Here is a 25,720-nt window from a genome sequence, read left to right on the forward strand (position 1 = left end):
ATTCGCGTCTGTGCAAAATTCCATGGCGATCCACTCAACGGCGGTTGAAATATTTCATGGTGGACCAACAGAACTAACGACATTACAATCGCTAGAATGGCCAAAGAACACTATCTGTGGTTGACTAAGGAAACCCCCCCCCCTTTGAGTGACCCTGAAATCTGAAAGTCCTAATATGTGATTAGGAGTTGTGAGCAAGAAGGACAATTTGAGACATCTGTAAGTTATGAGGTTTTTTTATTTTTATTGATCAAAATTATTTTTCCATTAAAGACATGACAGATTCACACAAAACATCTCTCCATCTGCGACGTGACAGCAGTTTCAAGTGACACGCTTTAAAGGGTTACAGCTGTTTCACTATAGCCACAATCTGAAAAGCTGATTTTTTTTTTTTCTCGATACATTTTTTCGATATAAAAGCTAAAAAGTAACATTGCGCTGGTCTCTTATGAACACCCGCCACCGGTCTCAGCTTAGCTGGGCGGAGTAATGACTGTAGACATTGCTGACAAAGTACAACAACTGAATGAAAACTTCTATGGCCTACGTGTTAATGTCTCGTCATAAACTGATCCTTTAAATTCTTTCCAACTTAGCAGGTCTGTCTTGCGAGGGTCTTAAAAAACAATGTTTAATGCACTGTGGTGATAGGTAGTTCAGTTGTCCTAGTTTTAAAATGGAGTGACACTTGTACTGTAGAGCCACTGATAGATTAAGTTGGCTGAAGCCATGACCACAGTAATGCAGATGTGACGGCAGGGTGCCGGCTGATTTTGGCAAAAAGCTCCGTTTGCCCAGAATGGACGGAGGCCCAACACAGAGGAAAAAAAAACATTTTCTATTTTCATGCGTTAATGTGGACATGGCCTCAGGCTCTACCATCAGCCAATACTGGGTAAGACTGTCCCTCCCAACATACTTGGGCGTTCCATGTCATTACTGTACCATCATGAGGCGGTAAGTCTCAAAAAAAATCTGCTTGCATAGAAATGCCAGCTGATGGGTGGCGGCCACTGATAAATGTCACGTCCAAAACTTATAGTATGGCCACTTTGTCTCAAACTGACAAAATGAGACATCGGTACAAAACATTCGCTTTCACAATCTGAGCAGCTGTCTGCGGCACAATTCGCAACGTAATGAAATGCATAGAAAGAAGCTTCAGGAAAGTTGATAAATGCTTTAGTTGTTATTCATATTTTAAAAATGATGGAGGAATTATTATCATTATTGTCATTGATCAATATCCCTGCATGTGCTTCAGGCCTATATCCACCTCGGATGGGCTAGGTGTGCTTTTCAATTGTAGTATATAGCATACATGATCCCATAATATACATTTTTACATCAATGCACTAATGCTAATAGTAAGTATATTGCTGATGATTTCAATTCTTAGATTTATTAAAATGTCCAAAGTTCTATTTTGGGTGGATTTTGGCTATCATGAAGCAGACTGCCTTGGCACACATCAATACGCACTATACAGAACATAATTTAGATTATTAGCTGTAGCGTGGCCAAAATGGGATACATAACATGTTATGGCCAAAATGGCCAGAGATCAGGGGCCAGGGTTTCAATTGGTAGTAGTTGTGACAATTTCAGTAGGTCACTAGTCCCTTGTTTGCTGGAATAGATCAAAATTCTTAGGGTACCTTACATTTACATGCCTCTGGGGTTCATCTGATGGGCTGTATGATCTCAAAAAAGTCAAGTGTAAAAGCATTCAAGAGGCGGTAGATGTTTAAAAGGTATAAATGCATCCGTCTCTCCAAGACACATACACAATCTTTACTCCTCCCGTAGTGCAACTATATCAGTGAGCGGCCTGGAAATAGCCACTCACTGTCTGAATCACTTAATACATCCAAGGTCTGTCTCCTCCGGTCCCTGTGATAACTGCAGCTAAAGTTACACGAAGTGGACGCTGATCTCTGTCTCAACGACAAGGCTGCCATGGCAACAAGGAAAACACGGCTTCAAGCGTTTATCTTAAACTTTTGTCCTGCTCGCAGCTCATAAATACGATTAATTCATGCGTAAATGAAAGTGAAGTGTAAGAAAGTTAAGCCTTAAATATCGTCTGGATTTCATCCGAATACGAGACACTTGAAATGACAAGTGTAGATCGGGCCTATGTCTTTATGCCTTCAATTCAAGATACATCCAGTTAGTCTATGTTAAAGAACATGTAAGCAGATGGGGTTTTATTCTACTTTTCAAGTTAATGTCAATAGGGTTAATATAAGCTAAGTAAAGACTGCGCGTGGAGAACAATGGGATTAAGAAGGTTCGGGAGAGGATGAGCAAAGGGGGCAGAGGCGCTATGAAGACGAAGCAGGGCTTATTTGAAGGAGGCGCGGACCGGGCGGCCCTTCAGAGGCTGAGGAGGCCGGTAGTTGTCCACCATGCAGCATGGAGCGTCTCCTTCGCCGGTGAAGAGGAGGCTGCGGAACTTGGCCATCTAATGAGGAAGGAGAAAGAAGAAAAAGAGAAAGACGGTTAAGGTCACATTAGCGGGTGCATGTATAACTCCATCATCACCAGCGAGAGTACAGCAGGATTTACAGGGGTCAATGAACCTGTGTCCTGGAATGTGCGCTCCACTCCACTCAGATGCCACTTTGCAATGATCTATTTGACAGCACAATGGATCTGCCTACATCAGTGGCACTTGGCAGCCCTGCTGCTCTGCCTCCTTGTCTTGGACTTTAGCCTTACGGGCTGTTCACACATATGGACTCAAAAGCTGGGACTGCGATCTGTCATGAATTGGACCTGGTGCTGCAGCCAGTACACAGTTCACCAGGAACTACCAACACATCTTTGGACAGCTCCTCCTAGAGATGTGTACTTGACTTATTGCAGAGAATAGGATAGGATCCATTGTACGAATGGCTCTGGCACCCCATTTTACCACAGTGCCCCTCATAAAACATCTCAGACGACATGGTCGCAAGCCCGCAAAGTGCACGTAGAATGGATGGGCAAATTTGCTCCTCTGGAATCAGGTTCAACAACAGAGTTTTCTTTCTGGCCTTCTGTCCGGACCCTGAGCTGAACGAGCCTGAAAGGCTTTCTTCAGCTTGACCACTTCCTTCAACACTGGTGTTCAGTAGCAGGCTCCACCATGACAGGCACCCAACTCTGGCTACAGCTTCTGGAATGCAGGACAAACTATTCTGGTTTGAACTGGGAGTTGAAGACCTTTTGGACAGGCAGCTGATCCCAATTCACCCTCACTGCATGCCACCCACCCCCACCACCTGATCCAATTCGCCACCAGGTGGAGATCAGATGATGCTCCTGTCTTTACCCAAGTGTCCACAACACTGTTGATATGACTGCATGGTTGATCATAAATCTTTGGCCTAAGATGTTCTGTACCAGGTACACTGACACTGGTGGCGAATTGGATCAGGTGGTGGGGGTGGGTGGCATGTAGTGAGGGTGAATTGGGATCAGCTGCCTGTCCAAAAGGTCTTCAACTCCCAGTTCAAACCAGGCGGCATGGTGGCGCAGTGGTTCGCACCGTTGCACGGGAGGAAAAGCTGGTTAGAGCAGGTTGGGGGTTTGTTTCTTCAGCCATTGTTAAAAAACAAACCAACAAAACTCACTAGCTAGCGGTTAGCTAACGTGTTTGGGAATTATTCTGCCTCCACCTAAGCCCCGCCCACAAAAAACATCATAATAGTAACAGAAAAGGGGTCTATACTTGACTCAGCGGCAGCTACCAGTTGGGGGGGGGGGGGGTGGGGGGGGGGGGGGGTCAACGTACATTCTGAAATATACTTCAGAGTCTTGCCTATTACGTCACGGTTAGTGAGGGGCCAGAGAATTCAGTTTTACTGACATTTCAAATTCAAACAGACACATACATACAAGTTTTTAGCAGAAAAAAGTTTGTAACCACAATATGTGTATCACCTGTATCAACATAAACGCTATGCCAACAAGAATCTGTGATTATGTGTACAGTGCAAAAAAACCCAACAGACAGTTCGGATATATAACTTTCCAGATATCCGACACCTGCCATCCAATCAGGAACAACCATTTTCTGTGGCTATAGAATCATTTCACAAATGCAAATGTGTGAGTGTGTGTTGCATAGGAACGATGACACATTCCCATGAGCTCTTGTATCCTCAGTTGGTCAAATTAAAGAGCACTTTGATTTGCATGGGAGAAAACAGGCCAGCAATACAGTAGCGTTCGCTCTGCTACTGTACAGGGAAACAGTGACTACCTGGATCATGTTATATGATTAGCCAGCAGCTGAAAAGTGGAATTGAATGCAATCAGCTGCTTCACTTGCTCCAGTTTATCTTTAATCTTTAAATGTAGTACAGGGCAGTTACCTTCCCCACCCTCTTTCTGTGGAGGTTATCTCCCATGTACACATGGTTAGCCCCCTTCCACACACACACTGAAACTGGTCCCATATTGCACATAGTAGCATTAAGATGTATATGGAAGATGTCCACCACTTTCATTTCCCTCTGAAAAAACAAGCCAAATCTCCGAACACGGAGCTACTGCAACCAAGAGTGCATGTTAGGTGGAGTGTGAGTGTTAGAGATCTGGCTGCGTGTGAAACAACTACAGCAGCAGTACGTGGCATAAACAACAACTCCTCTGGGAGCCATTTAGCTTTTAGCTAGCTGGTGAGCCTGAATTTAGTTTCCGTCAGCAGGCTCACTCAGCAATGCTTGCGGTTCCCGGTCACAACAAAGTACATGCGCCGTGGCGTATCGGTGCGTTCATTTCTGCATTGCAGAAATATTTCTCTACACATCTTATAATTATTACAGTCATTTTACATCTAGGCTTCATTTAGGGAGGGAAAAGTGAGCATTAGCATGTGGGTTTTACGTCACATGAACGTACAATGTGGCAGTGTTCTTTATGTTAAGAGATAGAGTGCAAACTGTCCGCTGTTGATACAGGCAGTCGGCGTAATCTTTGTGACACACGGGGCACTCAGACCCACCCTGCTCTACAGCATGATACGGCGTCTGACACTCTTGACCTTGTCAGCGTCTGGACCAGAATTCTGGCTCCGTAAACCATGCACAAACACTACACGAGGTGACGGCCAAATCAAAGTCTGAAGCGTGTTTGGGGCTATTCCAAGATAATATAATTGATATATTATAGTTAATTAATTCGGCAGTTGTTGACTTCATTCATCCTTTTCATTTTCTCCTTTTAAGTCAAACATTTTCAGCTTCCACAGGAGAATTCAGCCGCAGTCCCGCCGGACTCACTAGCTGTACTGAAGCAGCATGTCCACCTGACATACCAGCAGGTATTGTGTGCATGTTCGCCGCACATAGACACATGTAAATGGTAGAAATGGTCTTCACTTATACAGCGCTTTTCGGCCTTCGCGGTTCCCAAAGCGCTTTGAAGATCAGGTCTCATTCACCCATTCACTCACGCACCGATGGCGACTGAGCTGCCGTGCAAGGTGCTGACCTACATCAGCAACTTAGGGTTCAGTGTCTTGCTCAAGGACACGTCGACATGGGGGGGGGGTCCAACCCTTTTATAAGGGTATAACACTTTTATACAAGAAACACACGCGCACACTGTGGGGAATAGTCTGAGGTTAGAATGTGGAATTTAACAGGTGGAAAAGGTCTCAGAGGGAGCCCTACTTCTCGCTGTCATCTAGAGACACGGCGCTAATAATCTCACTTTTCTGTAGTTGCTCCGTCCGAGGAGTTGATTTACAGATTAACTCTTGCTCTTTTGTTTGTTTGTTTTTTTGTTTTTTTGTTCAGCGTTTTGTCATTAATGAAACTATGTTAATGAACTATTAACGTTTTAATGTAAAAGAAGAGCAAAAATACGGCCTGCAGGTCCATCACCTCAGTTTTGAGCATTCATGAGCTCGCCAGCAAACAGAGGTGATATTGACGTTAGGGGTCCTATCTAGATACATGGGCTATGATATGATTCAGGGGCGATACGTTTTAATACGAAACGATTCTGTGCAATCCAATTCAGTGTGATATGATGCAGTCTGACACACATTAGTTTAATGTAGGCATTCATTTTCCATTTCCGTTCTGTTTTCCATTGTAACAACAACAACAGACTAATTTGGCTGAAAGTCGCCAGTTAACGGGGTCACTCGTTAAACCGCAACACCCGTGTGGGTTCCTCCATGCCTTCCCACCAGGTGCGTGTTGAGATATGTCGTCCTACCGCGGTACTTAGTCTTACAAAGAGACCTTACAAAGGGCCAGACTTTTGTCCAATGTCCCTTACTTCTTATGAAATACAAACGTCTTCTAAACTTTCGATTTGATGGTGCACTGTAAACCCGTGTCGGACATGTTTTGTTTTTACCTTGCAAGCAACACTGCGCTAACGTTGCGTTTTATCGGCCTGTTCATGGTACATTTAGATCGATCCAGGGGTCCGCGTAATGGCATCTTTAACATTATACCCGGATTCCAATTCGTATTGGTGAATCGTTACACCCCTTATTGATATGTGATGATATTGAGATTATATACAATACTGAAGCCCTGCTTTCTGCGTCTGGTGTGTTTGTGTGTGTGTTCTGTCTTACTCATTGTGATTTTATATAGGTAAAGCAAGTAAGTGTGTGAAAGAAGTTAAGTACTTGTGCAGGGCTGACACTGATTGGCTCCTTGAGGACGATCCAGGTGACACTCTCCAACAGGGGGGGCGTGGTCAGAGAGCCATCGTAGGTCCAATAATCCAGGGAGGCAGGAAGAAGAGTCTTTGGGTCAAAGTTCCCAAAGGTGGTCTGCTTTCCCTGCAGGCATCAGGGAAGGATGGATGGAGGAGAGGGAGTGAGGAAGGGAAGAAGGGAAGAAGGAAGGAAAGCAATAGTAACTCATTGTTAACCATGGCAATTGGGTTGGGTTTTCCCAAGGTTATATATCGCTGTTCATAGCTGTGTTTTGGGAATTCAGGGACAGTTGTTTTTACCTTGGTCTTAATAGCATCCAGGGCATCCAGAACCCTCTGAAGCCTGGGGTTGGCAGCACCGATCTGGAGCACAACACGCACAGTTTAATTCAGTGCATTGTCAAAGCATCTTCCCACCCCTAGTCTGTGGCGCAGGCGCAGACTGACCTTGAGAAAGACCCCGACCACGGCGAGTCCATCAGGCTGGCTGGCAGCCTCTCCAAAGCTGGGGTACTTTGTGTTCCAGTGCACCAGGTGAAGCTAACAAGAGGAAGAGGCTGAGTTTGACTTTTACGGCACAAGCTACAGACAGTGTGTCATCTTACCCAAAACTTTATAATCTATATATATATAAACGGCAGGATGTTAGACGTGCTGAGGTCATGAGTCCAAGTACCCCCAACTCTTTTACTTTTTTAATTGTACAGATTGTTGTTACGTATGTTGGGTCTAAGATACTTGAATCGACCCATTCATTACCCATTGTATTTTTCAATTGTGGAATGTAAACCCCCAAATTCCCAGAAAGAACTACACATTAATGACTTCAGAGTCTTTAATGCCTCACAGTCATCTTCCCAATCCCCTGTGATTTTGCAAAATACTAAAAGAACCATGAGAAACAGATGTTAATAATTATATTGTTATTTTTCTTTACCTGAGCCTCTTTGCAAAGACCGGATAGCATCACCATTAACACCACACACACCCTATCTGTTTATCAGCTGTAAGCATCTTTGAATTCCCGTTGAGGTAACTCCGAGACGCTCCAGTAGCTTCAGTACCTCACAGGGGAACTTGATGCCATTGACGGTGTGCTCGGAGCCCCTGTCGTCACTGGCTCCCCAGTGGAAGTGAAACTGCTTCAAGCGATACGTTCCAGAAATAGGACCTCCAGTCAGGGCTGGTCAGAACAAAACGACAACAGAGTCATTGGAGACCGCACTCAGGAAAAGGCAAATTTGACATCAGCAATTTAAGCAAACCTATGCTCGTCATCGAAGTGTAAAGACATGTTGGGACTTTTGGTGTAGGGTGTGTAATGTTTGCTGCTGTGGTCCTGTCACCTCAAAGAAACGCTTTGCGCAGGTGCAAATCCAAATGGTACGTTTAAACTTTACTTTCAAGAGATCCTCTGTCAATGGAAAAACTAATCTTTTTTTTAAGGGGGCACTGCACGGAATTTTACGCATAAAGGGTCAGTTGTCAGTCCTGCGTGAATTTGCAATCCTAAACCAGTTGAAGTACCGCCTTAATTGGATTTTCACTTGAGGGTAGTTTCAGTCACTGCTGCTGCTTTAAATATTAAATATACAGGACATATTTGGTGCCATAATAAACTCAAGAGAGTGCAACATGTTATGATGTTTTTTTTTTTTTTTATGTTTCATAAATAATAAAAGTTGAAGTTGCATGTCATTTTTTTGGGAACATATATTGATGTGCTCCGCTGGATGAGGGTTGAACAAACGGCGTCAGCAGAGGTAGCAGAGGCAGATGTCCCACTGACCTCCAGATAATGAAACAAGGCCGATCAGGGTTAACTGAGCGCTGACATCATTAGACGCTCTTATCTGCTGCTGTGCACACACAACAGGGGTGGAGGCACAAACAAGAGGGCCAGATAAAGTTTACTTACTGGAAAGAAATACATATGCATATATATTTTTTCATCATTTAGGGCCACAGTTTCAGAAGAGAGAATTCTGGCTCTAGAATCTTTTTTTGCTCATTTTTCTAAACCTTATATTACATTATATTATATTATGTAAATATGTTTTACACATCATTTGTGGTGCAGGGGTTGTACAGCTGAGCAAAACATGCAAATACAAGGGCAACTAATGCAGTGGATGTGTGTGTGTGAGCTCCATGCCCTAACACGAGGAGCCGAGCTGAGTCTTACTGGAGCTATCGGTGTCGTCCACGAAGTCCACCTGGAACGAGTGTCCGTTGTTGAGAATGCCCCTGGCATTGGAGGGGTCGTACTTGAGTTTCAGAGCCTTCAGAGTGGAGTCATATTGGGCCTCCTTGGGGACAATGTTGATGGGAGACTGCCTGGGCCCATTGGCTACAGGAAAACCTTCCACCCATGTGTCAGGTCCTACAAATACATATTCAAATAATACATAAGTGCGCTGATACACACTCCAACACCATCCTCTATAAAGTAATTATGACTGAGACAGTAATTCCCCTTTCTTTTCCCCGCCTCTGTCCAGACCCTTGCTTTATCAGGCAGTGGTGTCGAAAGAAGTACTCCTGATACCTCATGACGCTCCATTAAAAGTAAAGATTCAAAAAGCCTACGTTCCATTTGGCGGCAGTGTGATATTCAGATCGCTTCCTCAAACGAAGGTCGAGGTGAGCAGCGTCCTTAGCATGGCGTTACCATTGTATTATTGCTAGTGCATTGCCCTGAAGCAGCCTTTTCAAAAAGGAAATGGAAAGTAAGATCAAGTGTCTTATTAGAAGCTGTTTGCAGGTCTTTCACGTGATACCTCAAATCCATTAAAAGGTTCCTGGAGCCATTCAGCAGTAAAATGAAAAAAATGAATGCGTGTGTGTGTGTGTGTCCTGATGCTGTTCATTCTGTGGGCTTGTTTCAACTCCCACAGTGCACCTTTTAAAAGTTTCCCCATGTGGTGCCTGCATCATCATCGTACAAGCCTTGCAGAGTATAGCTAACTGGGCAAGTTAAGGCCTAAAAGGTTTAAAGGAACTTTTAAAATTGAAATGCTCTGTTAACCTTAACCTGGAGTTGTACTATAAAGCAGGCTGCTGTGGTGCTGTATTTATTGAAGTAATTGTTGAGAGCCATATATATATATATAGATATATATCTATATCTATATATATATATAGGCTACTGTCTGAACTCAAGTAAAACCTGAGCTCAGTGTGAGGCAGCATGCCCTTAACCTGTTACAGCAACCTGAACACCCAGCACATGAAGACCCGGCCGGATGCTGCGAGATTCCTCACCGTTAGTGGCTCCGTATCCCCATCCGTGAGACATGGCTGCTCCTGCTGTGTGCTACGAGAAAACTAAAATAAAAAAATAAAAAAACAGTGATCCGATCCGAGTCCCGTCTGCAGGTCGAACAAAAAAAAAAGCGGCAGGCAGAGGAGGCGAGATGATGATGATGATGATGATGGTGGTGATGATGATCCGCCGGAACGCCGCTGCTGGGCTTTATATAGGCTCCTCCAAACCCCGGTGGGTTTGGCTTCCCGGTCCTTCAGCGGAACAGTGCAGCACATCCGAGGAGATGCGATGGTGGCCCCGTCCTTCACTCCTGGAGCTCTCACCTCCCCATCCACCCCTCCTCCTTTTAAAATCGGGATGCTCAGGTCGCTTTTTTATTATTTTTTTTTATTATTTTTTTTTTTATATCCCTGTCTGTCCTCCCCTAGCAGAGCTGGATTAGTCCCCCGATGCGTGCACATCTCCCACGCACCATCCTTCACGTCCATCCCAAACACCCAGGGTTCAGTGCTGCGGAGCGGGTGAGCTGTGAGGATTTTATCGCAATATCCTGAATATTCCACGTTTTCTTTTCGCCTCTTGCACAGCCTTCACTGATCTCCGTTATCCGGTTCCCGCGCGTGCTGCTTTCATGAAGGTGGCATGCGGGCATGCGATGTTCATGCCCGCATGCCTCTGCAGGTGCAGGGCCGGACAGAGCCCGTATGGGGCCTGGAGCAGAACCCTCCAACCCACCCCCAGCCTCCATGTCAGTGTCCTAACCGTTTCACTGATTAGCACTGATGTTTCCCTGTTAAAACACACACACACACACACACACACACACAACCTTGTACTTCTATACTTGTGAGGACATTCATTGACATAATGCACCTTACCCTTAAGCTTAACCCTAATCCTAACCTAAACCTAATTCTAACCAGAACCTTAAAACCATGTCTGAACCAGAGACTGTATGTGAAGATGGACGACATGACAGCTCCCCAAAAGTGAAGCCAAAACATCTCGATTGCCCCCCCCCCACTGTGGCTATGTTAGCGGATTGGGATTTGGGCCAAACCAAAGTACACGTCGTTTTTTTCCCCCCATTTTTTCCCAAAAATGTTTTCTGTCAATTTAGGTAGTTCTTTTCTCATGGTTCTACCTCTAGGTAGTAGGCTTTTCTGATGACTTTGGTTGTAATTAGTTATTATGATGCTATAAAAATGGGGTGAAATGTCTTGATTGACAGCTGAGATTGACTATCTATCTATCTATCTATCTATCGTGTCTCAAACTAGCCCATGCATTTGTCACGTCTAGGCTGCATTATTGCAATTACTTATTATCAGGCTGCCCCAATAAATCCCTGAAGACTCTCCGGCTGATCCAGAATGCTGCGGCACGTGGACTGACAGGAACCAGGAAAAGAGATCATATTTCTCCTGTGTTAGCTTCGCTGCACTGGCTCCCTGTAAAATCTAGAATAGAGTTTAAAATCCTTCTCCTCACCTACAAAGCTCTTACTGGTCAGGCACCATCATATCTTAAATATCTTGTAGTACCCTGTTACCCCACTAGAGCACTGCGCTAAAAACTTTGCTTTTTGATAACGCTTATAGTTAGGGGCTGGCTCAGGCCGGCCTGGACCAGCTCCCTAGTTATGCTGCTATAGGCCTAGACTGCTGGGGGGCTTCCCATGATGCACTGAGCTTTCCTCCTCTCCCTCTCCATCTTTACACATTCATCTCCCTCCGATGCATGTTACTAACTTTATATCTTCCCCTCTTTGTTTCTTTGTGCTTTCTTGTCTCGCAGGTTCCTGTGGATCGTGGTCTTGGTACGCCTGGGTGCTGCTGCCACCATAGGCCCGCTTGACTCTCATCACTACAGTTATTATGCTTAGTCGTAGTTCTGTTACTATTAAAGCTGTTATTGCTATTGTTAATCTCAGCTATTATTACAGCTGTAACTACTATTATCAGTCATATTTTCATTATTATTATAGTTGCTGTGGCTATTACCGGTGCTGCTATACACCTCTCTTTCCCTCCAACCCAACCGGTCAAAGCAGATGCCCACCCACCTAGAGTCCCGCTTCTGCTCGAGGTTTCTGCCTCTTAAAAGGAAATTGCTGTCGTCCTCCATCTTCATATACAGTCTATGGTCTGGACCCTCAAACAGCCCACTGAAGCTCGGTCTGAAAGTGAGGGCCGGCCAAAGAGTCCTCACTTTCCAAAAATGTCCTTACTCCCAAGGTTAAAAACTCAAATTGGTTCTCACAAACATAGCTGTACAAGTACACACACACACACACACACACACACACACGAGATCCTACCTAATTAAGTGTTCAGTGGAAAAAAAAATGACACCCCTTCTTTGAGGTATCACAACTCAAACAACTTTAGGCAAACAAAAGTTCTATACTAAAGGCTTCACTACCCCCTTGAACATTATGGCACCACGATGGGGTCTAATCGCCAAAGACTTTCACATTTCTTATCTTTATTATGCACGTATCAGTACATAATTGCTCACCCAGTTAAATCTCTCCTGGTTGAAATAAAACAGAGGATTTCACTGTATCTTGCTTGTTTGGAGGCCCCTGGTGGTCGCACAGCCCTGAGCAGACCCTAAGAGGGGCTTTCTCAGCGTCAAATCATTGCTAGACTAAAGGTTTCTAAGGGGGCAGTGCATGGAACTCTAAACCGCTTTGCAGAAGCGGGATCAGCTGTATCCGAAGCACGACGTGCGTGCTAATAGGAAGACCACCACCATGGTCCTGGTTGTTTTTAAAGGAGTCAACTGCTATTTCAGCTGTGTTACCACACAATAGCGATTTAACTCAATTAAACAGGACATCATTGTAAACCAATGGCTTTTTCCCTTGAATATACTGCACAGGTCTGGACAGTTGAATCCTTTGCTGTACACCTCCACTTGTGATAACCATCGTTGGACTTAAATGAGCATGTAAACATGGAATAAGCAGCTTTCATTTTGTATGCACTACGTATCTGGAGTTCCAAAGCCCTTTAGCTTATTTGTATCTTCTGTTTTAAATGCTTTTTAAAATCACATTTACATCATGTCTTTCTATATTCCCATGTTTCTTTTATATATGGTCTGTCTGTTTATGTCTTTAAGTACAGCATGTTGAATTGTCATCATCCAATCAGGCATTTTTTTATATACACGTATGTCTAGACATAGATATTCTCTGTGAACACCTGGCGTTCATCTTAATATTTTCTAACTAAGATAACTTTCTGAAGTATCTGACTGTAGATGGACCAACACAGTCCGTCAGTACATCAGTTATTTGCTGCCATCTTGTGGCTCAATGAGAGATAACTGTGACACTCAACTGCTTCTCATTTCTGATTATCTGACACAGATCGTCGCTATGTAGGTATAGTGAGCCAGGAATTTAATTTAATTATTTGAATAGCAGATTATTTGACTCAGATCCCTAATAATTCTCGCTTAGGAGACTGCTTGTCTTTGGCCTGGAACTGTTTAGATTCATCTACAAGGTCTAATTTAAAGGTTTGTTCCGACGTCGTTAAGGCAGGGGCATAATACCTGCATGATTATTACTTCCACTTTCCAAAACCAGAAACCGGCTAAGCCTGGCCTGGCATACTGCATTATACTTGACAAGCATACTATGACAAGCAGTGTGCTGTATGTACTGCCTACTGCAACCCATCCACTCATCAAGCCCCAGCAGTATACTACTCCAGCTCAACCCTCCAGTCTTTGCCAGATCGTTCGGTTTTGCCAAGCTTGTAACTAGAGATTCCTCATGTTTTTTTTCCCCCGACAACTTGACTAACTTTGTGTCTGCCTGTGACTCAGGTCCATTCCTGCCTGTGACTGTTTGTTCGCCTGCCTCGCCAGCCTGCCGGCCCACAGCCCAGCTCGGATTCCACCTGCCCGCTCCCACGCCACTCTTCGGCTTCCTCGGATACTCAACTCCTTCAACTTTAAAATAATCTTCATCTGCTGTTGCCAGTCTGCGAGCGGGTTCCGCTTCTGTGTCCTAAAGTGCACTAACACCTAACAGATTCACTCTAACATCAACACACCGTGATCAAAATAGGAACCCATATGGATGAGAAATAACTGATCTTTTGTTTAAGCATCTCTTAAAACATGCCGTAAGTTTGAATACATGTGGCAGCACATCCTCAAATACAAGCCATGGTAGAATTTTACAAAATAGGATCAAAAAGCATTAATTGTAGCAAGTATCAAATTCATATCATATTGGTTGCATAACCCTGACCCTGGCTGCTGCTGCTCCTGCCGCAGGAGGAACATCTTGTCAAGGCAGAGCAGCAAAAGATGGGCCCCCCAGCAGAGCAGCTAAATACAGGAGCTGGCTAATCAGGCTGTACCAAGTACCCGCCACATCATGGCCACAAACCCCCTTGGTTTCTAGAATGGTCTGTTCCACAATTAAAAGCTTACTCCCCTTTATCAATCAGTTTATTTGTCACATGCAATCATACAAGGTACAATCACAGTAAAACGTAATCCAAGTTGATCCTTCAAAAAGAATAATATTAATAATGATAAAAATAATAATAATGTATGATTTAGGATCCCAGTGGCCTGAGGGTAGAAGCTCTTCCTGAGCCTCTCAGTGCTGGCTTTATGTATCCGGTACCTTCTTCCTGACCGTCTTATTTTTGCAGCGCCTGATGTAAATATCCTTTAGGCAGGGTAGAGCACCACCTATTGTACATTCAGCTGATCGAACCACTCTTTGCAGGGCCTCGCGGTCCTGTTCGGTGCTGTTTCCGTACCAGGTGTGATGATCCCACGTCAGGACGCTCTCGATGGAGTAGAAACTCCTCAGTAAATGAGGGGATAACCGGAATTTCCTCGTGCATCTGAGGTGAAACAGTCTCTGCCTCGCTTTTCTCACCACTGAGTCAGTATGCAGCACCCAGGTCAGGCCCTCTGTGATGTGGACATTAAGGTGGGTGTAGTTCCTTCCCTGCCTCTTCCCAAAGTCCACTATCAGCTCCTGAGTCTTGCTGACGCTGTCCTGACACCAGCAGGTCAGGTCCTCTACTTCCTTTAGGCATGGTGGCGCGCAGTGGTTAGCACTGTTGCATGGGAGGTAAAGTTGGTTAGAGTGGGTTGGGGGGTTCAATTCCCAACCTGTAGAGCAGGTTGACTCTCTGCTTCACCCCCATCGTGTTGATCGAAGTGTCCTTGAACCCTAAGTTGCTCCCGATGGAGACCAGCACCTTGCCTGGCAGCTCGGTCGCCATCGGTGAGTGAATGGGTGAATGAGACTTAGCTGTAAAACGCTTTGGGAACCGCAAAGGTTGAAAAGCGCTATGTAAGTGAGATTGTTTTATTGTTGTACCATATTGTTTACCATTTATTGTTGTCCACGACAGCTGTGTCATCAGCAACCTTGATGATGGTGTTGGGAATTGAAAGTGGCTACGCACTTCATGTTCAGTTTGTTGGATCAGTTTTGTCTTACGATAATCATGTTGCGTTTTGTTGACCCCCCCAGAACCTTTGTTACTCATTTTGTAAATTGTTGTTGTCTATCTTTTTGGGTAAATTAAAAACCTTCTTTTTTGAAAATCCACCAGCGACTCCTCATGCCTCCCAGCTCGGCCCCTCCTGTTCGCGCACACTCATCCCTTACTCAGATGGTTTATGGATTAAGCAGCAAATACTGCAAAGATCTCAACGAAAACTCACTTGATCCCTCACTGGATGAGCAGCATTCAGAGCAAGATGTGGAATTCTTTTACAAGCATTAAACTTGGAAACAAAACAAACAAAAAAACTTGGAACAATTGAGACCATATGAACACTGAAGCCTCGATCCATAAGCATGCACAGTTGAGACATGCTGCCAACCGAAGACGCTCGCAGCAAACAGATGGACTGACTTCATGAGGAGTTAGGAAAGACAAAATGTGACTTTCCTATTCCAGGGGGAAGAATATGGAGATCCAAAGCGTTCAACAGTAAATTAATATGGATTAGATCCAACTTTGGTCCGAACAAGAGGGCAGCCAGTCACTTGGAGGAGGCTCAGGTTCAGTCTTCAGATCCTGTGAAAGAGTCCACCATGTCCTTCAGAGGATCCAGCTTCTGAAGTGAGACAGTGCTAATGTGATCGCTTCCTCTCTTCCAGTTTATTGTAGCACATCATCCACGGCATTCACGGCTTTCCTTCCAGTGACTCCTGCTCCACATAATGAGGTGCTGATTGCTGTGTGAACTGCTTGATCATTAGCACTCCCTCAGCTAAATACACCGCTACATTTACCAGCCCTGCTGTCATCGTAGGCTAGACACAATGCCTGCATCCTGCAATGAATGTGCCACAACTGCAAAGTGAAATTTGACGTATGAATTCTGCCAAATGAGGAAAATGACGTTTTTCTTTAATGAGGGTGACGTGGTGGAGGATGGTTGTATTGGTTGGATATATACATGTGTGAGTTCTGGTACAGGTTACGAGGTACACATGAAATGTAGTTTCATAACTCAGAGGCCCTCAACCATAAAAATAAAATAAACTTTTTTGTGACATAATGACCTCAGGTCAGAGATTCGCTTACTGCCCCCCCCCCCACCCCATGTCTTTCAACCACATGATGATGAAGAGCATGCCATGGCTGAAAGCTCCCAGGAAGACGTGAGACGCGTGGAACATTTCAATGCAACATATATAAGAAAATGAAAGTGACCTTTGTGCCATGTTTTGATGATCTAGTTCCCCCTGGAGCAAACGTTGCGCTAGGAGGACAAATCTGTCCCATGATGCAAAGTGCGCAAGTTTGTGATGTAAATACCAGTTTGCCTTAAATGCTTATTATTGGGATTTTCCCATTCTGCAGTACACATGCACACGAATACATACACAGAAATAAATTAAAATGATTCCATTTCTGGTCTTGCAGACGACATGTGAATACACGTCGTTCTCTTTCTCTCTCTCTCTCCCAGTTGTGTGAATCGGTGGAGTGAAAGCCACTGAAATAACGCAATTCCACTTCCGCTTTCCCTTCAAAATAAGCGCACATTGACGCGTCACTCAGAATAAGCGCAAACTGACACATTATGCAACTTGAGCATAATGTGTCAGCGTCAGAACTTAATAAAATAAAAATTTTAGCATCAAGGCTGGATAAGCACTGGTCCATTCCTTAAATGTCTGTTTGAACAAATTGCCACAAACGAGGTGACAGTGGTATTAGAGTAGTACGGTTGGTTTCTGGGAAAAATCTAATGAAAGAAATGGTTCATGGTTCATGCACAACGCACACATGTAGTTTCATTTAATACATTAAATCATATCAATCATCGTTTAAGCTCCATTTGTTCGCCAGTCAATCAATTCCACACTTCATTGGTGCTTTCATGTCTCGGGAGGGAAAGGAAACGTTTGTGTGCTTTTATTATTTTTTTAAAAAGCGAAGCTGCCCGACTTCCGGTGTCATTCTGGTTAACTTCCCGCGGTACACTTACCGCAGGCTTGCGCCACTTGATGCCCTCACATTCACGCTCAGACACGCGCACGCACGCACGCACGCACACAAACACACACACACACACACACACACATATATTACACACACACACACACACATACACACACACACACACATTCCACCAGTGACTCTCCGTTGCGAGCGCCTCGCTTCAAGAGAAAACGGACGTGCTTTTGGATGTAGCAGCCGGTGCCTCCGTTCAGCGATGGTGTGAGGAGCTTGCTGGAGGTAAGAAGCTGAGCCCCCGACCGTTACTCACATTGATGCAAGGTTCGAGCGCGTGACGGGGCTAGGGATTCAACAGCTTATTATCGGTAGGTAGGCTGCCGCCGCTGCCTGTCGGCGAGTGACTCACGCCGGCGAGAGGGACCGCCGCGGACGGAGCGCGGTCCCTTTGAAGCGGGGCGCGCTGTGCGGTGATGCTGCAGCCGCCGCCAACGGCCGCGAGCTCCGCATTCATTTCCCTCCGCTGCAGCATTGGCGGTTAATGGACGCTCCGGCAGCAGCCCTGATGCGTGCCGTTCTCGCGCGTGGAGGGAGGGGGGTGGGGTGGTGTTGGGGTTTTCACGCGGCTGTCGCCTTCCACATTTCTGTCATTCGAATGCTAATTGAACAGTCCCGCCTAGCTAATGAACCACGAAATGTGACGAATTCCGCCAAAGACCGAGCCGATACACAGCGGCCCGTTCATGTGCCACGCAAGTCAAAGTTTGGGGATTGACTGGCGCCGCCGTGACAGCTCGCTGCCGCCCAGCTAGCAACTATTTCTGGGGGAGAAAACAGTAACCAAAGCATTAGCAGCGAGAAGGTGCAGTGGTCTCCTGAATGGAGAAATGAAGGGGGCTTCTCGACGGAGGTCTGGAGTAAACACCCACGGCACCGGGTTTGGGTCAGTAGCCGTAAAAGCCACGTACTGTAAGTGAAACGGTCGGAAATGTGATGTGACATTCCTCCTATGTCATCCTGACACCATAACAAGGGGGAGGGGGGGGGGGGGGTCCCTCCTAAGCCCCCCTTGACGCCGTCGCGCTGGACGTGCAGCTGCAGACGGCTCTGGCACAGCTGGGATGGAGCGGTGTTGCTACGGAGGAGGGGGGCGCCGTTGTGGTGCCAGTCGGTCGGCGGGGATGTGCACTCTTCCGCCTCAGTTGGGAAGTTGCGAGCGTCTAGAGAGACGAGAAGATCCCAGCGTGTTTCTAATTCGAGAAGACCAACTGGTAATGGGAACGGCGTGGGCAGAGCGTCAGCTCGGGGAAGGATTCATTCTGCATTATAATGTTCCCACTCAACGTGGAGGGGCCGTCCAGCACAGCACTTTAGTTTTTCCTTACAGGATGGACCAGGGGTCGCCCTCCCCCTCCATGTTTGGGGTGTTCAACACATGTTGTGACCCTGTCCCCTTAATGGGTTCCTCCCTCGTCAAGGCGATTCAGTACGAATATTTTTGTTGCGTGGCGCTCAGTTAAGTCAAATTCAGATCAAATTGACTAACGCGCTAGACAGGACCCCCCCCCCCCTCCCCTCAATAATAACAGTCAAGTGAAACCCCACACTGGTGCAAAGTAGACCAAAAGAACCATTCAGAATAAGTGGAGAACATTTCCTCCCGAAAGGCAAGCTGCCTTTTGAGTTTTTAAGTGGTTTTTCTGTGCTGCTCGCAGAATGACTCGATGGACAGGGACTGCGTTAATATTTATAATTCCGCAATGCCTCTACAGTATGGGGATTTACTGTTTTATAGAACTGTAAATGGAATACCTTTAGGTTAATCACTGTTATATTGATGAACCGAGCAAATCTGAAGATGTCCTACGGGCTCTGGGAAATGAAATCTTCGCTACTGTTTCACTTAACGTTTCGTAGATGCTGCTGAGGTTGGTTGGGATCAGCTCATTGGGATGATAGTTGAGGCTAGGGATAAGATTTTGTTGTCATGGTGAAAGGAAACCGACACATGATCGGGCAGCTGAATGATCCGATATAGAAACAGTGTTGAAACAGGATCCGGTGGTGAACTGATTCTCTTACATTTATGTTTATTTTGTAGCTCGGGCATTTTAATGAGTTGGGCTTTTCAAATGATATCTTTCACTTTTTTTTTGTTCATCGTTGGTTTTGTATTATTTTACTCAATGGACTTTGGAGATATGCATACTGCAGTTTAGTGCAAGAATTAGTCTATTAGTCAATCAATGGATAATTGATCTGTAACACTTTTGAGAATACATGAATCATTTGAGTCACTTTTAAGCAAAACAGTTTCTCAAATGTGAATATTTTATCTTCCATGATAGAACATGTAATGATACCTTTGGGTTTTGGACTGTTGGTAGGACAAAACATTTGAAGGTGTCGCCTTGGGTTCTGGAAATATGTGATGGGCATTTAAAAAAAACAACTTTATAGATCAAATAATTCATTGGTCAAATGAGAAAGTGAGAGCAGATTAATCAATAATGAAAATATCAGTAGAATCAGTTTAACCAATAGTTGTAAATGTAAAACACCCACCCACCCGCCCGCCACAGCACTGATGAGTTCGTTTCCCAGCAGCAGTGCCACCGGCTTGGCTGGATGCTTGCGCTAACCCATTTGGCAGTGTGCGTGGATGGGAAGCCAGTGAGGGATCACATTCCTCTAGCTGCACTTCAGACTAATGCTGCTTGGTTGGAGTATCTCTTCAGTAGGAGCATACCCGGGGCAGAAATCCAGCTTTCACCCCTGTGTAAAATCATCTGCAAAGCACCACCCATAGTGTAAACGGTCTGCTTTGCAAGAACCGTTTCCCAAAAAATTAGTCTTTATTTCCAGGTTGGCTACCTCATTTCATACAAGTGGTCTTAACCCCCATGTCTTTGGGGTTGACCCTTTAAAAAATACTGCTTTCAGACCCCCTTGAGCCCTGCGTGAAAACATGCTGTCCTCTCATTCACCTGAATGGGGCGGAGGGTTCTAGCAAAACCGCCCAGTGTCATCTGGCAAAAAAAAAAAAAAAATGTAAATGGGGTCAACATTTGCCACGACTCAGCGCGTCCTCATCCGGCAAAACACTGCGTGGGCCAGTGACATGCACGCCAGCGCACATTCCTGGTGGATTACTTGGTGATGTGAACTTATCTGGCTGTATTACAAACCGTCATGTGGTGTTTTGGCATCTTATAAGCCTTTTAAACACGTTGTCACTCCCAGTGGACTTCCTGGATCATATTTCATTGTCTCAAAGGTCCTTTCAACGTCACACCCCCCCCCCCACACACCAACGCAGCCCCTTGCATTGCTTTAACGCAGGGCTGTTTATGGTCTGGATCCACCTCCAACTGAGCTCTGTATTAGGGTTTAGTTAGCTCTGGGATGAGGGTGGGGATATGTGTCGGATGTGTGAAAGGACCAGAGCAAAAGCAAGTGTAAGTGCTGGGTTAATGGGGGTCATGACCCAGGGCTAAGTATGATGTAAGCACTGATATTGTTTTCGTTAGAGAGAGTCAGGCACCACCTTGAGCTTTCTTTTCCCCATACACTCATCTCTCTCTCTCTCGCTCTCTCTCTCTCACACACACACACACACACACACACACACACTTGCAGTGGCTTTGTGTCATTTAGTTTCATTGGATATATTAAATCATATCAATCATCATTTAAGCTCGATTTGTTGGCCAGTCAATCAATTCCACACTTCCAACCTTTTGAAATGATGCAAAAAAAAGACACGCGAATTAGGTGCTTTCTCCATCAACTGGTTTGGAGCGAATGAACTGGGCACATTGCAAATGAGCGTTGAGCAGTCTTGTTTTCTGTAGTTGGCGGTATAGGCTTTACCCATTGGCCGTAACCACAGGGCTTTTCACAAGGATATGGAGTAGCCAGCTAGTCGGAAAAAGTAGCCAGCTAAGGCACGTGATTTGGGGCATGTGACATTGGTCAATGGCACAAAAAAAAATAAAATACAAAAGCGTTCCAGGACATTTTAAAGTGTAAAATTACAGCAAGGCTGAGGCATAGCCTACATTCTCCTCGTGATAAAGGCCTGTTACCGTGACGACATCGCCTGTTTTAGTGTGTGTTTGCGATGCGTCTTAGAGACGGCTCTGGTGTAAAAAGATCATTCATTTGTTTGTTCATTAAGCCCATGAACATCTGTGTGGCGTATATGGAAAATGCAGCACTTTCAGTGGACTTTTTTTTTTTTGTGCTTACCGCGCAATCGTTAAGTTGATGCCACCGGTGTTTTCCAGTGTTTTCCGTAGTAGCCCATCTAATGAGGATGTCCCCTGCGGCGGTTGGCAAGTGATGCAATCGGTGTGTAATCGGGTACCGAAACCTGGTATTAAATGGACCCCGGGGCTGAATTATTAAAGACCGTGGTACCGATAAGCTCCGACTCCGCAAATAGATTTCGTATTTATTTAAGCTACATAATGTTATCTGTTTCTAATTTGCATTAAGAGTAAGACATTCAGCCATCTCCCCTTCAGAGTCTTGTCATAGAGTGCTGCAGGACTGAGCCCTAAAACCCTGAAGTGAGTTAGGATTTTTACACTTCCTGTTCCCTCGTCTGGAAGTCAAGTGGGTTTTTTTGAATGAGGTTTTAGTTAGATGCCTGAAATAAGGTCTGTGGTTAACACAAGCTTAAGAGGTTTTCAACGTTTTGTTCTACAACATAAAATACGTCAGTAGGACACCCCCACTCCCGAATTTTGAAGCTTTTACGTGTCTTAGAAAAGGCGGTTGCTAACAAGCGGCTAAATGAGACTACAGAGGTTGTTGCGGAACACGGAAAGTCATGTATTCCCTAGTCCGCCTTTACAGCCTAGTTGTGTTTATACTCTATATCTATCTGTCTATACATCTATATCCATCCATATTCTCTTAAAAGTTAAGTTTAGCGGTGGGGAGGTTGAAGTAATGCGATCGTGGTGTAGTTCCTTTATACATTAGCTTTTTACTTGTGGCGATTCCATTTACGCTTCAAAAATCATTAAAGGTGGTGTTCATCAGTGAAGATGATCTGGCTGAACAAAACGTGTAAGTATCATAAACGTTTGTTTTCCACAGTCATGATGCTGACAATGCTCGTTTCCGCCAAGTGCAACAGGTCTTTCACGTGAAACACACGTCTGTTCACAGAAGTGGTATCGACGAAATGTTGAGTGCCAGAATTAACAGGCAGTCGTCTCATGTTTTGTACGTGTTTGCCTGCACAACTCTGTAGTTGTGGTGTAGACGTCAGGCGCTGCCTGTCTCATCATGAAAGAAGATAGACTAACCAGGTAGGGAGACATCCCACTACCACCATTCACGCTATGCTTTCAAAGGCAATTGCATGGAGGAGGAAATACACGTGCTGATTAATCTGCTCTATATTTAAGCTCTTTGGCTGCTTTTTTGCTGCTTTCCCGAGTGCAGTTTGAGAGAACAGTTTGTCTCTGACCTTCCTCAAACTATTTCAATACATGAGCCAGTTGATGAATCACTCGCGGTGTCAGAGTGAATTCCTGTTGGTACTTTCACAGCTCTTGGTTTTGATGCGCTGCCTAGACAACACATCTCGTGTGAACACAATGAGTGGCTTGACACTTAAAATATGAAGTGACAAGTTCTGTCTGAACGGCCTGCTACTCCTCCACGGTTAGTTCTCGTCAGTGTTTGATGTTCTCGGCACTTACATCTTCAGACAACTGGGAATTATATACATTTACCATGCATTATGGAAAAGCTGGAAATAAATACATTTCCCAAATAGTAAAAAAAAACCTGATACCACTGTCAAGTGAAAGGGCTACACAAGGCGAGGGGTCACGTGGTGGTTAATGAGTCAGACTGTTTGGAACAGGCAGCATTTAGTTCTGTTGTAAAACACTGAGTGGTTCACAGTGTTGGGGACATCCCATGTTGCCTTCGTTGTGCGAGAGCAGCATGGCGGCACACAGTTTAAACACTGGATGGCAGGTTTAACTGAAAGGTAGCAAGAACACCATGACGAGTAAATTGGATAAATCGAATCCGTTTCAAACACGAGTTGGTGGTGATGTTAAATGGCAAGGTTGTGTGCAATTAGGTAGGACAAAGGCTAGTTCATTTCTTATCTGTCTTACACAGTTATGTTATCCCTTCAGTTATGTTAGCACCTGTGAAGCCTCTATATGTTGGATTTGAATATATCTGACTTAGGTAAGTCCTAGTTGTAGTAACGCACGCCATTTTCTCTAAATTGACCTCCTGAAAAGAGTGGGAACGTTGGTATGATCCTTTCTATGCCCTTTACTCTTTACACGCAATGGTGTAAAGTGCAGCGGTTCCCAAACTGTGCCAATATCAATCAGTTCCACCTGTGCGTTACCTGAGATGACAAGTCAAAAGCCGCCAGTCGGCAAATGCCTCCCTGCCTTGCACGCCGGTTCGTTCTCGCTTTCAGTGCACAAATGTCCAATTCGCTCTCAACAAAGCTACCACCAGTAGTCAGCACTGAAATATTTCAAGACTTTAAGTCAGGCCCTTTAGTCGTCCGTCTCCCAGCGGACCTACTCTCCCCCCAGCCCACTTCTACAGGGATATCTTCAGAAGGCGGAGGCGGGCAGAACGCAAACAATCCACCAGAGGAAAATCAACCTGATGAGAGTGTGGAAGGCATCTTGGAATACTGAAAGAAATCAGAGAATTCCAGCTTTGAAGAGGGTAATAAACAAATTAAGAGAAGGCATCGGAGAACTGAAAATGAAAATGGATGCAGCGGAATTAAGACCTGCTGAAAACGAGGAAATTGGTATGATCGAAGTGCTTATTCACAGTCTGCACCTGCAGAAACAAATGGAAGCAAAATGTGAGGATCTCAAAGGCTGTGCCTGAAGGCAGAATCCTTCAGTGCCTAAAAAAATTGAGAGAGTTGAGAGAAACTGGATATTAACGGTAAAATCCACATTGATAGAGCACACCAGGCAACTGGGCTACACACTGGGCACAACGAACATCCTACGCCAATAAATAGCCCGCTTCCAAAACCACAACGTGAGGCAAAGGGTGCTTTAAGCCGCCTGGGCAAAGGAGGACATTTGGGTGAGTGACCGCAAGATATATTTTGATGACTTCACTACCCGAGTGGCTTGCAAAATACATATAAGTAAGAAATCAACTTCAGGAAAGACGGATCAAGTCATGCATAATTTTCACCGCAAGACAAAAAGAAAATCAAGGTGTTTGACAACCCCCAAGCCGCGGCAGAGGGTCTACTTGAGTATGGCGTCAACACGGAGATTCCAGCCAGGGAGCTGGACTGTTCCAGGAACAGGAGAACACTGAACCACTCCAAGAGCAAGCAGGAGAACGCCAGCAAGTGAACCGATGTCCGCCTTAAAAGACATTACTTGATTCTTTAGATCGACATGAAAGAGCAAAGGACTGAAAAGGTGTGTGTGGGTTATTAAAACATAGACAAATGTCCAGGGAGTGAGATTCCCTGCAGGTATATGAATCTACTCTGAAACAAACGAGAAGATCAGTGGATATTTGAATACACTTAAAAGTAAATTATAATTGATAGCCGCATCTGAGACATGGTTAAATCGAGAGAAAGATATTGATTTCCATATTGAGGGTTATGAGTTACTATATATCAATAGAACCAAAAAGGGGGGGGGGGGGTAGCCAGTGACTTGAAATGCAAACCAGTTGAATATGATAGGCTAAATGAAAGTAAAATGTGTGTAAAACTGTGGAGGGGGGTGGGGGGGGGGGGTTCAATATTGACCTGAATGCATCTATACATAACACAACATCAGATTTCCTGGATGCATTATATAGCAAGAGCCCAGTAGAATAACCTCAGTTTGTGCAACATTAATCGACAGTATTTTTTACGAATGTCGTGGAAAGGTCGGGCTCGTGATGAATGACATGAGCGACCCACTAACGCCTGGATTTGCAATGTATGATTGTCAAAGAGAAAGAAGAAGGGAAAGTGCAATAGATATGTAAGGGTATGAAGCAATAAACACGTTCAGGAATGAAAAACGAGTGGAAAAGGGGGTAAATGCTGCATATGAGACATTTCTAAACAGCGACTTATCACTGTCCAACAATAGCATGTAAACATAAATGCAGTTATAATAAAAAGGGCTTACAAAGGGCTTACAAAATGCATGCAAAAAGAAAAATAATTTCAGGGAAATGTAGAACAAAGATAGCAACCGTAAAGCAATACAAAAAAAATTATTAACAATTATAAGCCCAGAAAGAATGTTATAATGATATCAAA

At 44.7% G+C, this 25,720-nt stretch overlaps 1 protein-coding gene across 1 annotated transcript; it reads right to left on the bottom strand.

Moving 5' to 3' along the window:
- Positions 1-220: 220 nt before the first annotated feature.
- cahz (carbonic anhydrase) lies at positions 221-10,112 on the bottom strand. Its single transcript, XM_070918321.1, has 7 exons — positions 9,943-10,112; positions 8,864-9,061; positions 7,743-7,861; positions 7,126-7,218; positions 6,979-7,041; positions 6,647-6,802; positions 221-2,470 (listed from the first exon to the last, which is right to left on the bottom strand). Exons 1-7 carry the CDS (start codon positions 9,974-9,976, stop codon positions 2,351-2,353), a joined length of 783 nt encoding a protein of 260 aa, XP_070774422.1. The 5' UTR covers positions 9,977-10,112; the 3' UTR covers positions 221-2,350.
- Between the last annotated feature and the right edge of the window lie 15,608 nt (positions 10,113-25,720).

Source organism: Enoplosus armatus, chromosome 14 (assembly GCF_043641665.1).
Source record: "Enoplosus armatus isolate fEnoArm2 chromosome 14, fEnoArm2.hap1, whole genome shotgun sequence".
Taxonomy (NCBI): domain Eukaryota; kingdom Metazoa; phylum Chordata; class Actinopteri; order Centrarchiformes; family Enoplosidae; genus Enoplosus; species Enoplosus armatus.

Bases quoted from the DNA above. Each gene is read 5' to 3' on its own strand.
- cahz (XM_070918321.1), bottom strand. From the start codon at position 9,976: ATGTCTCACGGATGGGGATACGGAGCCACTAACG. The intron at 7,862-8,863 runs GTAAGACTCAGC...TGTTCTGACCAG, and splicing joins GGACGACACCGATAGCTCCA to CCCTGACTGGAGGTCCTATT. The intron at 7,219-7,742 runs GTACTGAAGCTA...TCCTCTTGTTAG, and splicing joins GCATCAAGTTCCCCTGTGAG to CTTCACCTGGTGCACTGGAA.